At 39.6% G+C, this 18,791-nt stretch overlaps 1 protein-coding gene across 1 annotated transcript; it reads right to left on the bottom strand.

The window, feature by feature from the left end:
• Positions 1–9,804: 9,804 nt before the first annotated feature.
• Positions 9,805–14,330, bottom strand: LOC126237260 (uncharacterized). Its single transcript, XM_049947189.1, has 2 exons — positions 13,957–14,330; positions 9,805–12,491 (listed from the first exon to the last, which is right to left on the bottom strand). The coding sequence occupies exons 1-2, from the start codon at positions 14,107–14,109 to the stop codon at positions 9,819–9,821; spliced, it is 2,826 nt and encodes a 941-aa protein (XP_049803146.1). The 5' UTR covers positions 14,110–14,330; the 3' UTR covers positions 9,805–9,818.
• Between the last annotated feature and the right edge of the window lie 4,461 nt (positions 14,331–18,791).

Genomic DNA, 18,791 nt, shown 5'->3' with positions numbered 1-18,791 from the left:
AATAAGGTTTCATTTTGTAATTTTTCCCGTACGTAATGCACTTGCTCACAAAGATGATTTTGGGAATGCGGTAACCAAAGGATATCAAAAATGAACTGTGGTATTGGAATATCCACTCCGTTCGCGAGATTCGTCGGACTCAGACATAGTTCTATTCGCACATACGAATACATTTGTTGACGTAAATAGTTTTCATTAGAACGGAAAGATTATGGAAGCAACAGCTATTTATTTTGAAAACTCGATGCAGTAGGTGAAAGAGCGTCGGAAATATGCATTCACCTCGAAAGTGTAACATCGAAAAGGAAGTCCATTTTTCATCAAGGCAGGGAATTTTCTCCTTGCCCTCGTCTATGTCAGACGTCCTGCTCTCTTATTTATTCGTCGCGGATGTCAGACCCCGTCGGTTCTCTTTAGACTGGAAGTGTGCGGCGGATGCAGCAGGACGCTCAAAGTCCGCCTCTGCGTTTTAGCCCTCTCTCGTCCACGCTGCGCCGCCGTCGTTCAAAGGGCCGCCGTCCATCATCCTCTCCCGCTGGCGGGTTTCAAAGTAAATCCGCCAGGTTTAGCAGATCACCTCTCCAACATGCTTTGTCTCTGCAGCACGCTACTTCGCTGGCAGCGCCTGCACGTGCGGCAACCGTGCTCAGCACGCCCGCAGCAAAGTCGAGTTTTTCCCCCCGGTGCTACCGAGTTTTAGGCAGTTTTATTTTATTTTATTTTATATGTCATCTTCCGTAGGACCAAACTAAGGAGCTAGTCTCCAGGGTCGTGGAACGATTCAGTACATGAAATTGTAACAGAAGAGTGTAAGACGTGTATATTTCTATTGTTTATTGTCATATCACAATTTATGAAAGATTTTAATATTTTATTAATAGGATTAAGTAGGAATAATTAATATTTGTCATGTTGGAAATAATTGTGGTAACAGGGAAAGTCTGCACCAAAATATTGTTGATAAGAGGGACCGCAAATTGATATAATTTTAAAAAGGGCGGGAGAGACCGCGTAAGGATACATTTTAAGAAAAGAGCGGGAAAGACCGCGCATTGATACATTTTGTAATGGTATCAGGGATTGTCTGCACCAGAAAGCACTGTTGGCAGAAGAGACCGCAATTTAGCGTTCGTAGGAAGTCAGTAGTAAGCGAGAAGTGAAGCGAGTCGGTAGCAGGTCTGAAGCGAGAGGTTGAGAGGAGCAGTGTGCCTGCCAGCCTCTAGCTATGATTTACAAGAGATTATAAACGGATGTACAGAGACATCAGCTAACTATTATAATAAGAGGAACTAATATTATTGAATAAATTTTTTGAGAAACTCAAGACTACTGAAGGTATGTTTGCGCATTGCTAGTTGTAAGATTATTGTAAAAAGTAAGTCCCATTTGAACGTTTGTATAATCATTTCATTCAGAATATAATTAACTTTTGCCAGCAATATTGCATTTCTAATTATAATCCATACCAGAAACCATAAACGTAAAACTTTGCAAAATTGTATTGTTGTCAAGAAAAAGTTTAACTATGAATTACGTAACTTCAGTCAAATTAATTAAAGAATAACGTCAGCTTTGCTATTAAAGAATAACGGCAGCTTTGGTAATAAATACAGCCACTTATTATGAAAGCCCACCAGCAGCTAATAGAGTATAGTAAACCAGAGTAAGTATATTCATATCGCAGTTCGATGTAGCAGTCAGATGACGATCCCGTAACTGTAAAAAAAGGTAAGGAACAGTTTTGGGTTATTGCAGATAACGACTGAGGGCCACGACGACGACACATTCTATGTTTCGTCGAAATAATCAGAAAATCACTTTTAATAAGCAGCAATTAAATTTGTATGCGAAGATTGAGAAAGAGAATAAATTTCAAAGGGAAGATTTCATTTGTTATTATTAAGCAAGAGATAGAAATCCTAAGAAAAGGTTACATAGTTTGTTGTAAAAGGGAAGGTTATCAATAACAAAAGAGGTATAGAGGAGGCGTGAAGGTTTCAAGAGTAATAACAGATAAAACGAAACGTATACAATTCTAGTGCAGACGACAAGCCGTAAGTTTAAATATAATCAACAATGCAACTAAGGAATTAGATTAATTTTTTAAATTTTTCCAGGAGTTCCTCGACTTAATAGAAGGAGTGAGCCCTGAGGAAATTCTTCAGTTTAAACTTTGGATTACTGCTAAAATTTTCGAATTCTTGGGGGCAGCTTATCAAAAATGGATGCAGTAGAATTCTGCACGCCTCGCTGTACAGGAGTCAAGGAGGTGCGTTCCAAACGTAGATTGGATTTCTGCCGAGTATTCACTGAGTGATAGTTGCTGACTCTTGGGAACAAGCTGATATTGTTAACAACCGACATAAAAGAAAATATGTATTGTTGGCGTAATGTCAAAATTCTCAGACTTCTGAACAGGAGTCGACAAGTGGTACGCGAATTTACATAGCATATTGTTTCACAGTCAAAAACACCCTTTTCGAATCAGAAGAGTTACCCCCCACCTAAAAAAAAAAATAAAATAAAATAAAATAAAAAATACCAGACTTGATAATCGAACGAAAATAAAGTAAATACACTACTTTCAGATGCTATTCTAATGGTAAATAAAACAGCATTTAGTTATTGAACAAGATCCTGAACATGGGCTTTTCACGACAGCTTAGTATCTCAAACTTCCTGGCAGATTAAAACTGTGTGCCCGACAGAGACTCGAACTCGGGACCTTTGCCTTTCGCGGGCAAGTGCTCTACCATCTGAGCTACCGAAGCACGACTCACGCCCGGTACTCACAGCTTTACTTCTGCCAGTATCTCGTCTCCTACCTTCCAAACTCTACAGAAGCTCTCCTGCGAACCTTGCAGAACTAGCACTCCTGAAAGGAAGGATATAGCGGAGACATGGCTTAGCCACAGCCTGGGGGATGTTTCCAGGATGAGATTTTCATTCTGCAGCGGAGTGTGCGCTGATATGAAACTTCCTGGCAGATTAAAACTGTGTGCCCGACCGAGACTCGAACTCGGGACCTTTGCATTTCGCGGGCAAGTGTTCTACCATCTGAGCTACCGAAGCAGGAGAGCTTCTGTAAAGTTTGGAAGGTAGGAGACGAGATACTGGCAGAAGTAAAGCTGTGAGTACCGGGCGTGAGTCGTGCTTCGGTAGCTCAGATGGTAGAGCACTTGCCCGCCAAAGGCAAAGGTCCCGAGTTCGAGTCTCGGTCGGGCACACAGTTTTAATCTGCCAGGAAGTTTCATATCAGCGCACACTCCGCTGCAGAGTGAAAATCTCATTCCAGCTTACTATCTGTCTGAACACCTAGGAATTCGAACGGTTGAGTCTCACTATCATATGCCAATTCTGTGTTAAGAAAATTTCAGTTTTTGTTGAACTGAGTGTTAGAAACTGTAAAAACTGAGTCTTACTGTGATTTAGCACCAATTAATTTTCTCAAAGCTATGAACTTACGCCTTGAACTGCATTATTTGATATTGTGTTAATATTGCCCACAACATCCTTCACTAGCAAGCTAGTGTCATCAGTAGACGGAAAAATTATAGAATCAGCTTTAATACTAGAAGACATATCATTTATACAAATAAGAAGCAGAAGCGGTCCCAGCACCGATTAGGACTGTACCTTGCAGCCACTCTCAGTACTGCGCTGCGGAGAATAAGCTTTTGCTGCCTATTCTTAAAGTAAGAGGTGAACCAACTGTGAGCTGTTTCCCTCATTTCATAATGGACCAACTTCACCAAATAATATGTTGTGATCAACACAATCAAAATACCTTAGTAAAGTCAAAGAAGACGCCTAACGTCCGCAACCTTTCCCTTACTCCATCCAGAGTCTCACAGAGGAAAGAGAATATAGCATATTCATTGGTTAAACCACTTCTAAAACCAAACTGTGCATCTGACAGCAAACTATGTGAATTGAAATTGACAATTATCCTTGTACATATACCCTCTTCAGTAACTTTATCAAACATCAATGGCATAGAAATAGATCTAAAATTGTTTAAATTATCCCTTTTTCCTTTTTTATAAAGTGGCTTCACTACTGAGTTCAGGTGCTATGTGTCTGTGACGAGAAGATATATTAAAGAAAAATAATATGACTGTACGCCAATAAGTTTACAAAACATAAATATTAAAACCATTTAAAATTTCATACCCAATTTGAAAAGTGTGTTTACATAAGCAGTATCACTAGAGATCTGAAGAAGAATCGACAACACCATGTTGTACAAGTTGCTACTGTTGAATGACGTTTAAGTTTTATTCTTTTCTATCCACAACCTTTACTATTAAAAGAAAATATTGAACTCATGTGACGCAGACGATTTATTTTCCAACAAGCAGAAGGCCTCTAACTGAAGCGCCCCGCCCTGTGCCACGCGTGCTCATCCAGTCTCCTTGTTGGCAGGGCCCTGCTCCTCTCCGATCGCACTGATAGGCATTAAAAAGCGGGCACACTCGCGGTGTTTACATGCTCCTACGCAATGGAATTACAGGCAAAGATTTTCTGAAATGTCGTCCAAGGGATTTAAATATCATCCCGTGAACTAATCGTTGTCATTTAACACTTTATCCGGGTCCTTTCGTTTGTCAATGAATATATCTAATTTCTCATGTGCGTCCAATTCTCCGCAGGATTTCTGATTCTTAGTGAGCGTGGCTCTGGTTTATGGCTTTCGCTGTTCTTTTACATTACAGTAATTAATCAACCAGGACCATGATCTTGAGAATGGACGCTGATGACCACGCTTTTCACCGCCCAACAACTTTAAATATATCAACCAATCCTTACCCTGTTAATAGTACTACGCCTCTCTCCTAGTGAAGGTGAAGTCACAGTGCTGATCTTGGTTGGTATCTTCTCTTGTTCTCAGCCAGTGCTGATCTTGATTGGTATCTCCTCTCGTTCTCAGACACGTGACTAGGCTATCCTGGACCCATCTTCCCTTCCCCCATTTCTCCAAAAAATTAGTTGTACTTTTTCTACTCGTAATAAGCGAAATTTTATGATTTTGTATATAGTTTTAGAATTATTAAGCATTATGGCCCCTGTACATTGATAAGCTGACGCTTAAGTCTTATTCTCGAAATCTTTTTATTACACAGTGGATCGTACCAACTGACACTCCGGAACCATAAAAGTACAGACTATAGTGGCAAGTAAATTATGTGTCCTCAACTAGTTTCTGAGTGCTTCCGCCACTGTCACATGTCGTCCAGTCCTCTGTCAGCGAAATTCAGAAGCCTTCGTTCAAATAGGATATTTAACTCAGCACCCCATCACTGCCATTTGAAGTCCTACACAACCTTAGCGAAGTAATGCTAGCAGCTCCTTTGTTGCCACAATGAATTATCACTTGGCAGCAGAGTAGCTACTGATGTGAAACTTCGAGACAGATAAAAACTATATGCCAAACCAAGACACTCGAATCCAGAAACTTTGCGTTTCGTGGGCAAGTACACTACAACAGAGCTACCAAAGCCGCACTCACCACCACCCCTCACAGCCTTATTTCCGCCAGTAACTCATTACCTATCTTAGTTTTTTGACTAGCAGTCCTGGAAGAAAGCATAGTAATGCCACGTTGCTTAGTCGCAGCCCAGGGGACTGTTTCCAGAATGAATTTTCAACAAGCAGAGGACGTGCGCTGATATGCAACTCACTGGCAGATTAAAACTCTGTGCCTGACCGGGACTCGAACTCTGGATCTTTGCCTATCATGAGGAAGTTCTGCATAATACGAACTGAACTAGGAGAGCATGTTGCACTGGTATGTGGAATGCAGGAGAAGAGATACAACATTTGCGCGCGAAAGCAAGTGTCTCGGGTTTGACTTCGTTAAACTTCAGCGAGGTGTGTAGGCATAAGCTGAGTGAATCATCCTCACTGTTCCTACCGAAAGCAACAATGTTTGCTCAACAGCAGTCAATATTTTCTTACGCTACTTTTACTCCAACGACCTTGCCACAGTGGTAACACCAGTTCCCTTCAGAACACCGAGGTTAAGCCCTGTCGGGCTGGGCTAGCAGTTGGGTGGGTGAAGGAGGAGGAGATTAGAGTTTAACGTCCCGTCGACAACGAGGTCATTAGAGACGGAGCGCAAGCTCGGGTGAGGGAAGGATGGGGAAGGAAATCGGCCGTGCCCTTTCAAAGGAACCATCCCGGCATTGGCCTGAAGAGATTTAGGGAAATCACGGAAAACCTCAATCACGATGGCCGGAGACGGGATTGAACAGCACCCCCTATAGAAGAAAGCCTGCGCGCCCGCTCAGTGACGTCACGCACGTAGTCTGGTGCCGGTGCTCGCAGTCCGTTTGGCCACAGCAATAAGACTGTTACGGAAACCGCACGAGGAAAATTCGTAAAGAAATCTGACATACCGCTCTCATGAATTACAAGATTTCCTTTCTCAAATGACCCAGTTCTTTTGTCTGTAACTTATTTCTGCATACCATTTAGCCCCGACGTAAAAAGTGGCTGTAATAACTTTCATTATCTGAGGCATCAAAACTCCCAAATGAATGGACCCATTTCATTGTAGTTTATTTTAAAGTTGCTTTAATGGGGATTGTCACGACTTGTTTGATGGCAGTTTGGTTAGCCGTTCAAAGATCGTCAGCTACACAAAGTGTAAGTGTTTGCCACCAGTGTGCTCTTTTCCAATACCATTCCTAAACTGTAAGTGCTGTAGTATAAATTGTAAATCTCGAAAAGGCCAATATAAACGTCTGCAACGGTATACAATTATCTTTTATGGCTGGCCACCATTCACCATTCTTCCGTTTTGCAGCTCCTGTGTAAGACGATTTTTAATGACAAAAATTTTGATTGAAAGCCACCCGCGAAAGATTCTCGTATGCTCTCGCGGACTTTCTATTAGGGTTTTTGTTATGTTTTTTAAGTTAAATATTGCATCACTTTGACGCAGGTCTAATAGTGTGGACAGCAATTTGCAAAGTAGCACACTGGCAGCTAACATTTTAAGGACACTGTTATTGCCGCTGCTTATTCCTTATGTAGCAAAATCTATTTTAAAACCTGGTTGGATGATATACGTGTGAATTAAAAAAAGAAACACGAAAATTGGGCAAATAGTGTTCGAATTATAACACCCCCTAGAGAGAGGCACTGGTAATAAGCAATAGTATGAGTCGTTTCAAAAACTAACACTGCCCTGAAAGACATGTTCTACATATGTTTTAGTCCACCATTTCAGCAACCTCGTATTCATGCTTTTTTTTAAATTTAAAGAAATTTCTCCTGTTAATATTTTTTAAGTAAAATGCAGTTCTAATGAATGATATGATATCTCTTCTCAGTTTGTGCACCTTTCCCTAAGAAACTTTCTTTCCATTAAGAAAATCTCACTGACCTGAGATGAGTATGTAATGGTATTGCCATAAAGTTTTGGTATGCCAATACAAATTTCAATGAATTCTCTTTTCTCAGTAAGTTAACTAAATTTCCATTATGTATTGAAATTACATGAGGTCTCAAAATACAGATTACCAGGTTAGAATTTCGCTGCTCTAAACTGAATACCTTTGAAGAAAGAATGTTTCTGTACTAAGAAGTATATACTTTGAAACAAACTGTTTGCATGAATTGCACATAAATAAATTTCAACTACGAAGTAAACTTTCATATCATCTGTTGAGAAGTTTTATGACGTGATGTGACCTGTGATGAAATAATTGTGAAAAATGAACACTTACCTTCATTTGGCATCACATTTGGGCTGCACTCACCAGTGGCTTAGATACTTCATCCTTCCGTAAGTTTGGGGAAAGGGGTGGGGGTGGTGGTTCAGCTCTATTTAGTTGCAATACTTTAACAGATCATCATTCCAAAATATATATACTGGTAATTGTTTAGAAGTGGAAAAAAAGTTTCATCTACTGACCATGCTGATATGAATGAATGCAAATTAAGTAAAAAAATTCTGTGTATGAATGAATTTATTTATTTCTTTTGTTCATCTTCCATACACTCTTGTCAATCACTAACACATGGAATGAGAAAAATTTTAGATTATAGTGGTTCACAATAGAAAATTATAGATGTACAGCATGAATACTATGTAGGGACAAAATAATTAAGACTTATGGACACCAAGGCCAAACATTAACAATAACCACATTCTTGAGACTTAAATTTCATAATTTTAGGAATAATAATGATAAATTTTGAACAACATTAATTATTAAATTGCTATTTTATAATCTCCAGGGTAGTAATGGAAGGTCTTTAAGTGGGACACTAAAAGAATGCAAATAAAACACTGCACCATAAAGTTTTGTGTAGGAAGAATGCATATGAAAGCACTGTAGTAGAAAAATGGCAATGCATATAGACATTATATTAGGTCACCCTGTAAATTGCAAGTAATTACCAACTGTAAGTGTATGTTATGTGGCAAAAATGTGTCAAGTGGTGTTGGAATATGATCTGCTAACATTAATTAGATTAGGTGAGTGAAAAGCAATTGTGACAGGCTTAAGCTTTTTTAATATTCTTTTATAAACAAATATATTCAAAAAGCCAACAGAAGGGCATACCTGAGAGTCCACCTCAGATTTTTTCTCCTCAGCAAAGATGAGCTAACAAGAAGGCACTTTATGGCACAGAGCAAGCATCTATTTAAAGAGCTCAGTAATTAGTCAACCTGAGGATTAGTGGCACTCAATAGTGCTTGTAACAGAAGTGAGAGCTGTTCCAGAATTACATTACTATTAGATGAGGAGACCTGCCAATCATTATACACACAGGCCATGAAAGTACTGCAAAGCCCTCCCCCACCAGCTTCTCCATTTGTATTGGTAGTAAAATATATGCAAACATGATCTACATAAGAAAATGTTGAGAGAACAACAGTTATAACAGCTGCAGAGAAAGTAGTAAACTCAGAAAAAGAGGGGCAATTGTCACAGCATGCACATCTGCACTCATAACAGTGACAGTAGTAGAAGACAGAGGAACACCACGAACACTACGTGAAATCGAAGTTTGTCTACCTAAAGAATGCATAAATACTATAGTAGCTTTTTCAACAGTAACAATTAATGAATCATTACAAATTGGCAGATTTCTCACATGTATCACAAGCTAAAGTAATAACTTCAGTATACAAAGAAAAGTGTTGCAGAGAATGTAGAGAACTATAGAGCAATTTTGCTCTTGTCTTCCATTTATCACCAAAACAAACTAACCTTGTTTGCAAAAAAAGTGGAGTCTGCTATAGCACAGTTTGTGTAAGTTTTTCTCAAAATAATAAAGGAAGGTGATCAAAATGGCATTGTCTTGTCTTTGTCAAAGGCATGTGCCATGTTGGGCCACATAACTTTATTACACAAATTAGAAATACTATGAATAAGGCATGCAGCAAAGAAGTGGTTTAAGTCATACTCGGAAAAGCAAGCGAAATGATTTTTAGGTTTCACATACTATAACAAGATTACTATTGGTTCTCTCTGCCTCCCACACCCCCTCCCCTCCCTCCTGTATGTATCATTCACCACCCAACTTCAACTGAGAAAGAATTAGTGTAAGATTCTTTATATTAAAGATTAATTTCTTTGATAAAAATTTCACGTTAGGATATTAGTGTTGATAGCTGTTAGCAGCTGTATATTAAAATATTTATACAAACTCTCAGCCATAAGTTGCAATTTGGTAAGTTTGACTAGTTTCAGATTAACCTGACTAGTTCAGCTTAAGAGGCATTTGTTGATGTGGCAATATTACTGATGACAGGTTTTGTGTTAATGATTTAAAAAGAATCTAAGATAAAGATTTCAAAATTATGTTGTAAGAGTTTGCAGTTTTCGCTGAGTGTTTTTTGAATTTTTTTTTCCATTAACCTTTTTACAGTAGTTGTTTAAAAATATATTGACACCAACCCAAACAACACTTTTCATTATTGCCTGGGATGAATGTCCATTGCAGCATACCCCATCAAATAATAAAAAGTCATTTTCGTGAAGAGTAGCAAGTGCTACTGCACAGGCAATAGCACGTTGATTCGTACAGGCAAGAAAATCTCTTTCATGTTCTTTGAGAAGTTTGCTGATGACAATATAAGTGTAGACAATCATATTTAAAATAGTGTCTGATGGGTATTTTAGTCCTCCATGATCAAGTCTCTGTATCAAACTAAAATGTTCGTTTATTGGCAACTCCTTTTCAATCACAATTTCATTAAGGCAACTCTCACATTTCAGCTTCTTAATCACTGCATGAGCACAGTAGCCTGCAATGAAAGTTAAAGACGTTGCAATATCTTTCACTGAAAGAACATCGTCTTGAGTTACACTGACTTCTATGTCTAATGTGTCTGTTTCTTCAACTTCAGAAAACATAAAATTTTTTATGGCCCCTACTGTGATATTGCCATAGGAAGGAGAACATAAAACTAAAGGCATTACACTTTGAATTCGAAGCTTCTTTTCTGCTTCATAGACTTGTGTCACTGAAACATTGTATTGGGAACCTGCAAGCTGTCTATACTTTCCAAAACGCCGCTCAAGCACATCTGTTTGTAGCTTGGCTGTCAGTAAATAGCTCATACCTAGCTCTTCAGTACAGTATCGAGCAATCTCTACCACGGCATATGTTGTATGCTGAATAGCAAAAAATGTTTCTTTTGTGAGAAACCCACTTGACAAACCCTTTGCTTTCCACACATCAAGCCAGTCTAGAAAATCTAGCAAAAATTGCATAGAAACGCTATCAGTTGTCAACGGATCCATATAAGGATTCTGTTTGTGTTTCCCTTTAAACACTGATTTCACATTCATGACATCAAACCATTTTGTTATTATTCGAATGTATTCTGCTGTTGATGGTGCATGTCTCAAATCAAATTTATCACTAGCTACCTCAAGGCCCTCTGACACATGTCGATTGAATATCTGCAGCACTAGTTTCATGCTCTGTTTTTCTAATGATGTAGGGCAAAGTGATTTGAGAGACAATGTGTGACAATATTTTACTAAAGAACTGGAATCTATGTCATAAATCTGTTTCAGTGTTTTAAAAGAAGCTACAGAAAACTTATTTTCTTCCACTTCTTTTCTAACTGGAAACTGAGGATAAAACATATCTTTACCATCATTTTTTTGGTTCAGCCACACATTTCTTATGCATTTAACAATGTGTACGGCATCAATTAAAAAGAAAAGTGGGCGATTAGGATCAGATGGATGTTTAAAAACTATATTAACAGCTTTATCCAGAGAAAACATTGACATGGTTTTGCTATTGATTTTGTTGTTGTCAGTTACCACACAAAAAACCCTATAGCCTATTAGTTCAAGGCCATTTATTATGGCCAGTAGCACATCGTATAATGCATTAGATGAAATGGTTTTCACCGGTAAAATGTGAACAACATCCCTGTACAAAGACGTGACACTCTGCAACATAAATACAAATGCTGAATTTGCAGCACATTCCGAGTTATATGACATGCCCAAAACACTACCTCCTTTATATTCCAAATAAGAATTTAGATGAATTTCATCTACACTCAAAACAACATTGACATCATTGCTGTTCAAGTATTGAAATTTCTGTCTTGCATAGGACAGGAAATTACTTCCCCCAAGCCTTTCGTGAGATGGATTCACATTAAATTTGCTGCAGACCCTACGCAGAGTGCTTGGATGTGGCATTTTCATTAATGAGCTGCTACGTAAAAAATTGTAAGCATGAGATGAAATGGAAAATAGCAAACAACACAGTATCATAAATGTAGAACTAAACCTATGATTAAATTTCTTTACATTTATGAGACTAACTTGTTCATATATAAAGTCTACCATCTCCTTTTCACTCTCCTGTAAACTGTCTTTCAGCACTCCTAGACTGTCTTTCACTATCTCTACAATACTATCTATAGAAGTTTCTGAGTGCCCACAATCTGTGTCTGAAAACTCCTGCAGTACACTGACAATTTCATGGATATTGGTTACAATTACAGGAAAAGATCTTTTTCCTAATGTCTTAATTTGTACATCTTTCTTAAACAATGAAACATTTAAATTACTATCTATAACGACAGAATGTGTGATTAATGGTGCTGGATTTCTTATTATCTTTAAAAAACAAACAAAATCACTGTGTTTTTCGATCACACTCCACTCGTTGGGCAAATCCACTTCCTTCGTACGCAACATCAACTCTTCTAAAGAACTGAAGCTGAAAGTGTTTTCATAGTCCTTCTGTGATGCTAAACTATATTGTAACGCTGCAGCTAACTGCTCATTTTCAAGCCTTTGCTTTTTCTCCTCTGGCCCTTCACGTCTACTTTCTTCCTTTGAAAGGTAGGAAGGACAGTTTGGGAGTAGTGATGGAACTGCATGTGGTCTCAAACGTGGTTTGAGAAGGGGGGCTCTTAATAACTGACCAGTCCTTTCATCCACAATTTGTGTTTCCCAAATAACATCATCCTTGTGGAAGTGAACATGACATACCTGTAATTAAAAATGAATAAAAAATGAAAACTGTGCTTACAACTGAATGTGATGACAATATTAATAGTGTGAAAACAATTTATGAATATAAAGTTAGTTTCTAGTTCTAAAATACAAATAGACTCCCAACTAAAATGCAGAATACTCAAGTGATAAATGTGGCCATGGCATAGTAACTCTATAAAACAATAACACTTCAATATCAAAACACATGCAGTTACATGTCATGGCAACAAGCTCTTAAAGAGATGGTGAAATGAAGAAAGTACTTTCCCCATCAAAAATTACAAACATTGACTAATGTTTGTAGCATGATTCAATAACAGTGACAATTTTTTTTATAATTTAGCCTTGAAGCTCATATATTCACAAGAGGGGTGGGACTTTTGCTTAATGTCTTGCTGTATTCCCCCCCCCCCCCCCCCCCCACCCCACACACACACCTCGGACACAAGAAAGCATGATGACACCAAACTCACACAGGTGTAATCCATAGAAGCAACTGTGACACAGTAACAGAATAATACAAAGTAATTGTCACACTGTGTAACCTTTAGAACTATGAAATACTTAAAGGTAGTGCTTTTTATCAGATAGACACTGTTTTGCTTTTGATATCAGTTCATAACTTACATAAAAACTGACAGTATGATGAACTAATACATTGCCACTTATGTGCTACCTATTAGGCTAAACATGAGCACACAATTGCTTTCAAGTACTGTAGCTGTGTATCTATAAGACAGCTGTGTAGGTCACTGGCATGTATCTGAAATTCCAGACCCAGAAAGTAAGAATTTGTAAAATCCACAAGTATTTTTTATATGTTTTCACAGTTTCTCCCTTTGCATTTTGTGATGGCCTGTTAATCCATTCATGTACTCATTCATTTTTCCTGTCTATGGTTCACTGTTAAGTCTAAAGCCTACTATATTCCCTAATAGTAACATTCCTTGCAATGACTTCAAATTCCCACCAATAATTTATTAAAAACAAGCGACTGAGACACTGTTTTTACTTCATTTTCAATTTCTGGGTAAACCACATTACTTGTTTTTGAACAGGCAACTTCCTAAAGACTTTTACAGCAAAAAGAAACACTAAATACAGAAGCAGAATACGTCGAAAGTCGTCTGTATCTTAAGTGCACGTACTTAATTATAAACCGACTTTTATTCCTAACAACAGGCAGCATAAACAGTAAGTATAAAGATATACTGAGATATTTAACTACGTAAGTATGACTGTGCTTAGGCTATACTGGTTGAACTTACAGAATTCATATAACCTATACCAGCTAAACTGTAGAATTGCCAGGGCAAGAAAACGAAACGCTATTTAGTTCGGCACTTATTCAGTTAAGATCTATTAGTCAAAATGTCGCTGACCTTCCTTACTGCATAAGTGCCTATTCTGTGTTAGCACACTTAACCTCTTTTAAGAAATAAACAAAACAAATACTTACTCTTGAACTTGAAGAAGGAGTGAAGTTATGTCTGCGAATACGTGACAACCATTTCTTCCTCGTTGCTTCATCCTCCGGAAATTTAAACACGGTTACTTTTGGTCCACCGTCGTAATTTCCTCTACAATTCGGCACACAACAACGATACGGCATTTTGCAGGCAACGAAATTTTCACAGCAAAGAAAAACAGATCACCAGTTTAGTGCACAGAAACTAAACAACCAAATCACGTACACTAACGCAGGAACACCATTCACTATAATACTAAACTGACGCGTAACTCGCCGAACGACTATTCACAAGCACTGTTCCGTGAAACTGTTGAAGAAGGGACTATGTGTGTAGCCATCTTGTGACGTCACGCACTACGTAGACAGGCTTTCTTTTACAGGGGGTGCTGGATTGAACCGTCGTCCTCCCGAATGCGAGTCCAGTGTGCTAACCACTGCGCCACCTCGCTAGGTTGGGTGGGTGAACATCCGGTCTGCCGAGCGCTCTTGGCAAGCAGGGTGCACTCAGCTCTTGTGACGCAAACTGAGGAGCTACTTGACTGAGAAGCTGCGGCTCCGGTCTCGGAAACTGACATACGGCCGTGAGAGTGCTGTGCTGACCACATGCCCTCCATATCCGCAGCCGGTGACGCCTGTGGGCTCATGATGACACGGCGGCCAGTCGGTGCCGTTGGGCCTTCATGGCCTGTTCGGGCGTAGTTTAGTTCACTTTGACGAGTAGACACTGCAGAAATGACGCTGTAACAGATCGTGTGTTTACCATCGTGGGCCAAAAGAACAGCTTCTTTTCGCGTGCAGAACATAGAAAGACGAAGGGTAGCAGAACACATGTACGTCTCCAAGTTTATTCTGAAATCGTCATAGTTTTCAGTGTTTGAGCGCCATATGATGCACTTTTCCTTTTTCGATTCACTAACGTCTTACTGCATCTTATTTTGGGGTAACACGTCACTGAGGAAAAAGTGTTTGTTGCGCAAAAGCGTATAATAAGGATAATGGTTGGAATTAAAACTAGGGTTTTTGCAGACAACACAGATATAATGACAACCACCTGACATTACATATACTTCCCTACTTTTCAGCAGTCAATCACAGCATGAAAGCAACAATAAAATTCATAAATTTCATAAAAAAGGAGAAATGACTTACACGATCCATCGGTAAGCCCTTGTACGGCACGGAAACGAGAGAGCTACTGATCCATGAAAATATCTAAAGAAATGTATTCGTATTCTGCATTAGTGACATACTACAAATCATGCCGGACCTGGACACGAACTTAGATATCCCGTTTATTGCTAGCAGTCGTCTTAAGCCCTGTGGCCATCCGCGCCTCTTGGACCGATCCAAATTTCTATATGTCGCAGTGTTCATCTCCTATGCTCTCTCACCTTTCATGTCATCTTATTCTCCTCGTGTGTGCCTTGCTGAGCATGTCATACAAGTTTGCAATGTTTTTTTTGCAGTTTCTGAATATTACTGCACAGTGTCCTTCGGAAATGTAAGCATAGTACTAGTCAGACACTGCACAGTACAGATATTGCAAAATTGTGTAAAAATATACAATCAAAAATAAGTCTCAGCACCAAAAAGTAATTAATGACGAGTAATGAAATTTCGGGATTGCATTTGTCTAAGTAACTTATGTAATACTGCAAAATCACAGTTTAATGTAAGTGCAAGATAATTCATTTCAAGTGTGGGGCTCCGGTACATTAAGAACCGGTGTAACAGCCAGAATCTTGGAAGCAAGCGTACAACCGTGCATGTTTTATGTTATACAGATGACGGATTTCAGTTTGTGGGATGGATTTCCATGCCTGTTGGAGTCAATTGCTCAACACAGGGACGTTTAATGCTATTTGTGGATGACGCTCGAGTTGTCGTCCGGTGATGTCCGGTACATCTACATCTACATCTACATCTATACTCCGCGAGCCACCTTACGGTGTGTGGCGGAGGGTACTTATTGTACCACTATCTGATCCCCCCTTCCCTGTTCCATTCACGAATTGTGCGTGGGAAGAACGACTGCTTGTAAGTCTCCGTATTTGCTCTAATTTCTCGGATCTTTTCGTTGTGATCATTACGCGAGATATATGTGGGCGGTAGTAATATGTTGCCCATCTCTTCCCGGAATGTGCTCTCTCGTAATTTCGATAATAAACCTCTCCGTATTGCGTAACGCCTTTCTTGAAGTGTCCGCCACTGGAGCTTGTTCAGTATCTCCGTAACGCTCTCGCGCTGACTAAATGTCCCCATGACGAATCGCGCTGCTTTTCGCTGGATCATGTCTATCTCTTCTATTAATCCAACCTGGTAAGGGTCCCATACTGATGAGCAATACTCAAGAATCGGACGAACAAGCGTTTTGTAAGCTACTTCTTTCGTCGATGAGTCACATTTTCTTAGAATTCTTCCTATGAATCTCAACCTGGCGCCTGCTTTTCCCACTATTTGTTTTATGTGATCATTCCACTTCAGATCGCTCCGGATAGTAACTCCTAAGTATTTTACGGTCGTTACCGCTTCCAATGATTTACCACCTATGGCATAATCGTACTGGAATGGATTTCTGCCCCTATGTATGCGCATTATATTACATTTATCTACGTTTAGGGAAAGCTGCCAGCTGTCGCACCATTCATTAATCCTCTGCAGGTCTTCCTGGAGTACGTACGAGTCTTCTGATGTTGCTACTTTCTTGTAGACAACCGTGTCATCTGCAAATAGCCTCACGGAGCTACCGATGTTGTCAACTAAGTCATTTATGTATATTGTAAACAATAAAGGTCCTATCACGCTTCCTTGCGGTACTCCCGAAATTACCTCTACATCTGCAGATTTTGAACCGTTAAGAATGACATGTTGTGTTCTTTCTTCTAGGAAATCCTGAATCCAATCACAAACCTGGTCCGATATTCCGTAAGCTCGTATTTTTTTCACTAAACGTAAGTGCGGAACCGTATCAAATGCCTTCCTGAAGTCCAGGAATACGGCATCAATCTGCTCGCCAGTGTCTACGGCACTGTGAATTTCTTGGGCAAATAGGGCGAGCTGGGTTTCACATGATCTCTGTTTGCGGAATCCATGTTGGTTATGATGAAGGAGATTTGTATTATCTAAGAACGTCATAATACGAGAACACAAAACATGTTCCATTATTCTACAACAGATTGACGTAAGTGAAATAGGCCTATAATTATTCGCATCTGATTTATGACCCTTCTTGAAAATGGGAACGACCTGTGCTTTCTTCCAGTCGCTAGGTACTTTACGTTCTTCCAGAGATCTACGATAAATTGCTGATAGAAAGGGGGCAAGTTCTTTAGCATAATCACTGTAGAATCTTAAGGGTATCTCGTCTGGTCCGGATGCTTTTCCGCTACTAAGTGATAGCAGTTGTTTTTCAATTCCGATATCGTTTATTTCAATATTTTCCATTTTGGCGTCCGTGCGACGGCTGAAGTCAGGGACCGTGTTACGATTTTCCGCAGTGAAACAGTTTCGGAACACTGAATTCAGTATTTCTGCCTTTCTTCGGTCGTCCTCTGTTTCGGTGCCATCGTGGTCAACGAGTGACTGAATAGGGGATTTAGATCCGCTTACCGATTTTACATATGACCAAAACTTTTTAGGGTTCTTGTTTAGATTGTTTGCCAATGTTTTATGTTCGAATTCGTTGAATGCTTCTCTCATTGCTCTCTTTACGCTCTTTTTCGCTTCGTTCAGCTTTTCCTTATCAGCTATGATTCGACTACTCTTAAACCTATGGTGAAGCTTTCTTTGTTTCCGTAGCACCTTTCGTACATGATTGTTATACCACGGTGGATCTTTCCCCTCGCTTTGGACCTTAGTCGGTACGAACTTATCTAAGGCGTACTGGACGATGTTTCTGAATTTTTTCCATTTTTGTTCCACATCCTCTTCCTCAGAAATGAACGTTTGATGGTGGTCACTCAGATATTCTGCGATTTGTGCCCTATCACTCTTGTTAAGCAAATAGATTTTCCTTCGTGCTCCTACGTGCTCGATTGGAGGCAGATCTGATGATCGAACGGGCCAAGGCAACATGTCGACTCTCTGTAGAGCATGTAGGGCGACAATAGAGGTATGTGGGAGAGCGTTACTCTGTTGGACAACACCCCCTGGAATGGTAGTACAACACGTCTACTCACAACACTGACGTACAAATTTGCAGTCAGGGTGCGTGGGACAGCCACGAGAGTGCTCCTACTGTCGTACCAAATCGCACCCCAGACCGTAACTCCACGTATAGGTCCACTGTGTCTAGTATTTAAAGCAAAACTGATTTGCATTCTCATAGTGGTTGTAAAGGATTTCATGTTTCAGATATGATAACACTCCTACAACTTTCTTTTATGTCGCACATCTCTTTTTGGTGTTGCGCTTTTTTTCCGTCAATATACCGGGTGATCAAAAAGTCAGTATGAATTTGAAAACTTAATAAACCACGGAATAATGTAGATAGAGAGGTAAAAATTGACACACATGCTTGGAATGACATGGGGTTTTAATAGAACAAAAAAAAAAAACAAAGTTCACAAAATGTCCGACAGATGGCGCTGGACAGCAAAACGTCAGTGACTGCGCATGACAATCGTGTATAAAAGGAGCTGTAATGAGAGAGAGAATCCTCCTCACCCGTCGCATCCACCAGCATCTCCGCCAGCACCGCCTCCTTCCCGTTACCCAGTGTGGCTTTCGGCCGTCCTTCTCTTCTGACGACCTTCTCCTTCACCTCACTCATCTCCTTTCCGAACAGCTTAATTCCCGTCGCTCCGCAATCTTTCTCTCCCTGG

Source organism: Schistocerca nitens, chromosome 1 (genome assembly GCF_023898315.1).
Source record: "Schistocerca nitens isolate TAMUIC-IGC-003100 chromosome 1, iqSchNite1.1, whole genome shotgun sequence".
Taxonomy (NCBI): domain Eukaryota; kingdom Metazoa; phylum Arthropoda; class Insecta; order Orthoptera; family Acrididae; genus Schistocerca; species Schistocerca nitens.
Note: the sequence above shows the minus strand (reverse complement) of the source record. Positions and strands in the feature narration are given on the sequence as shown.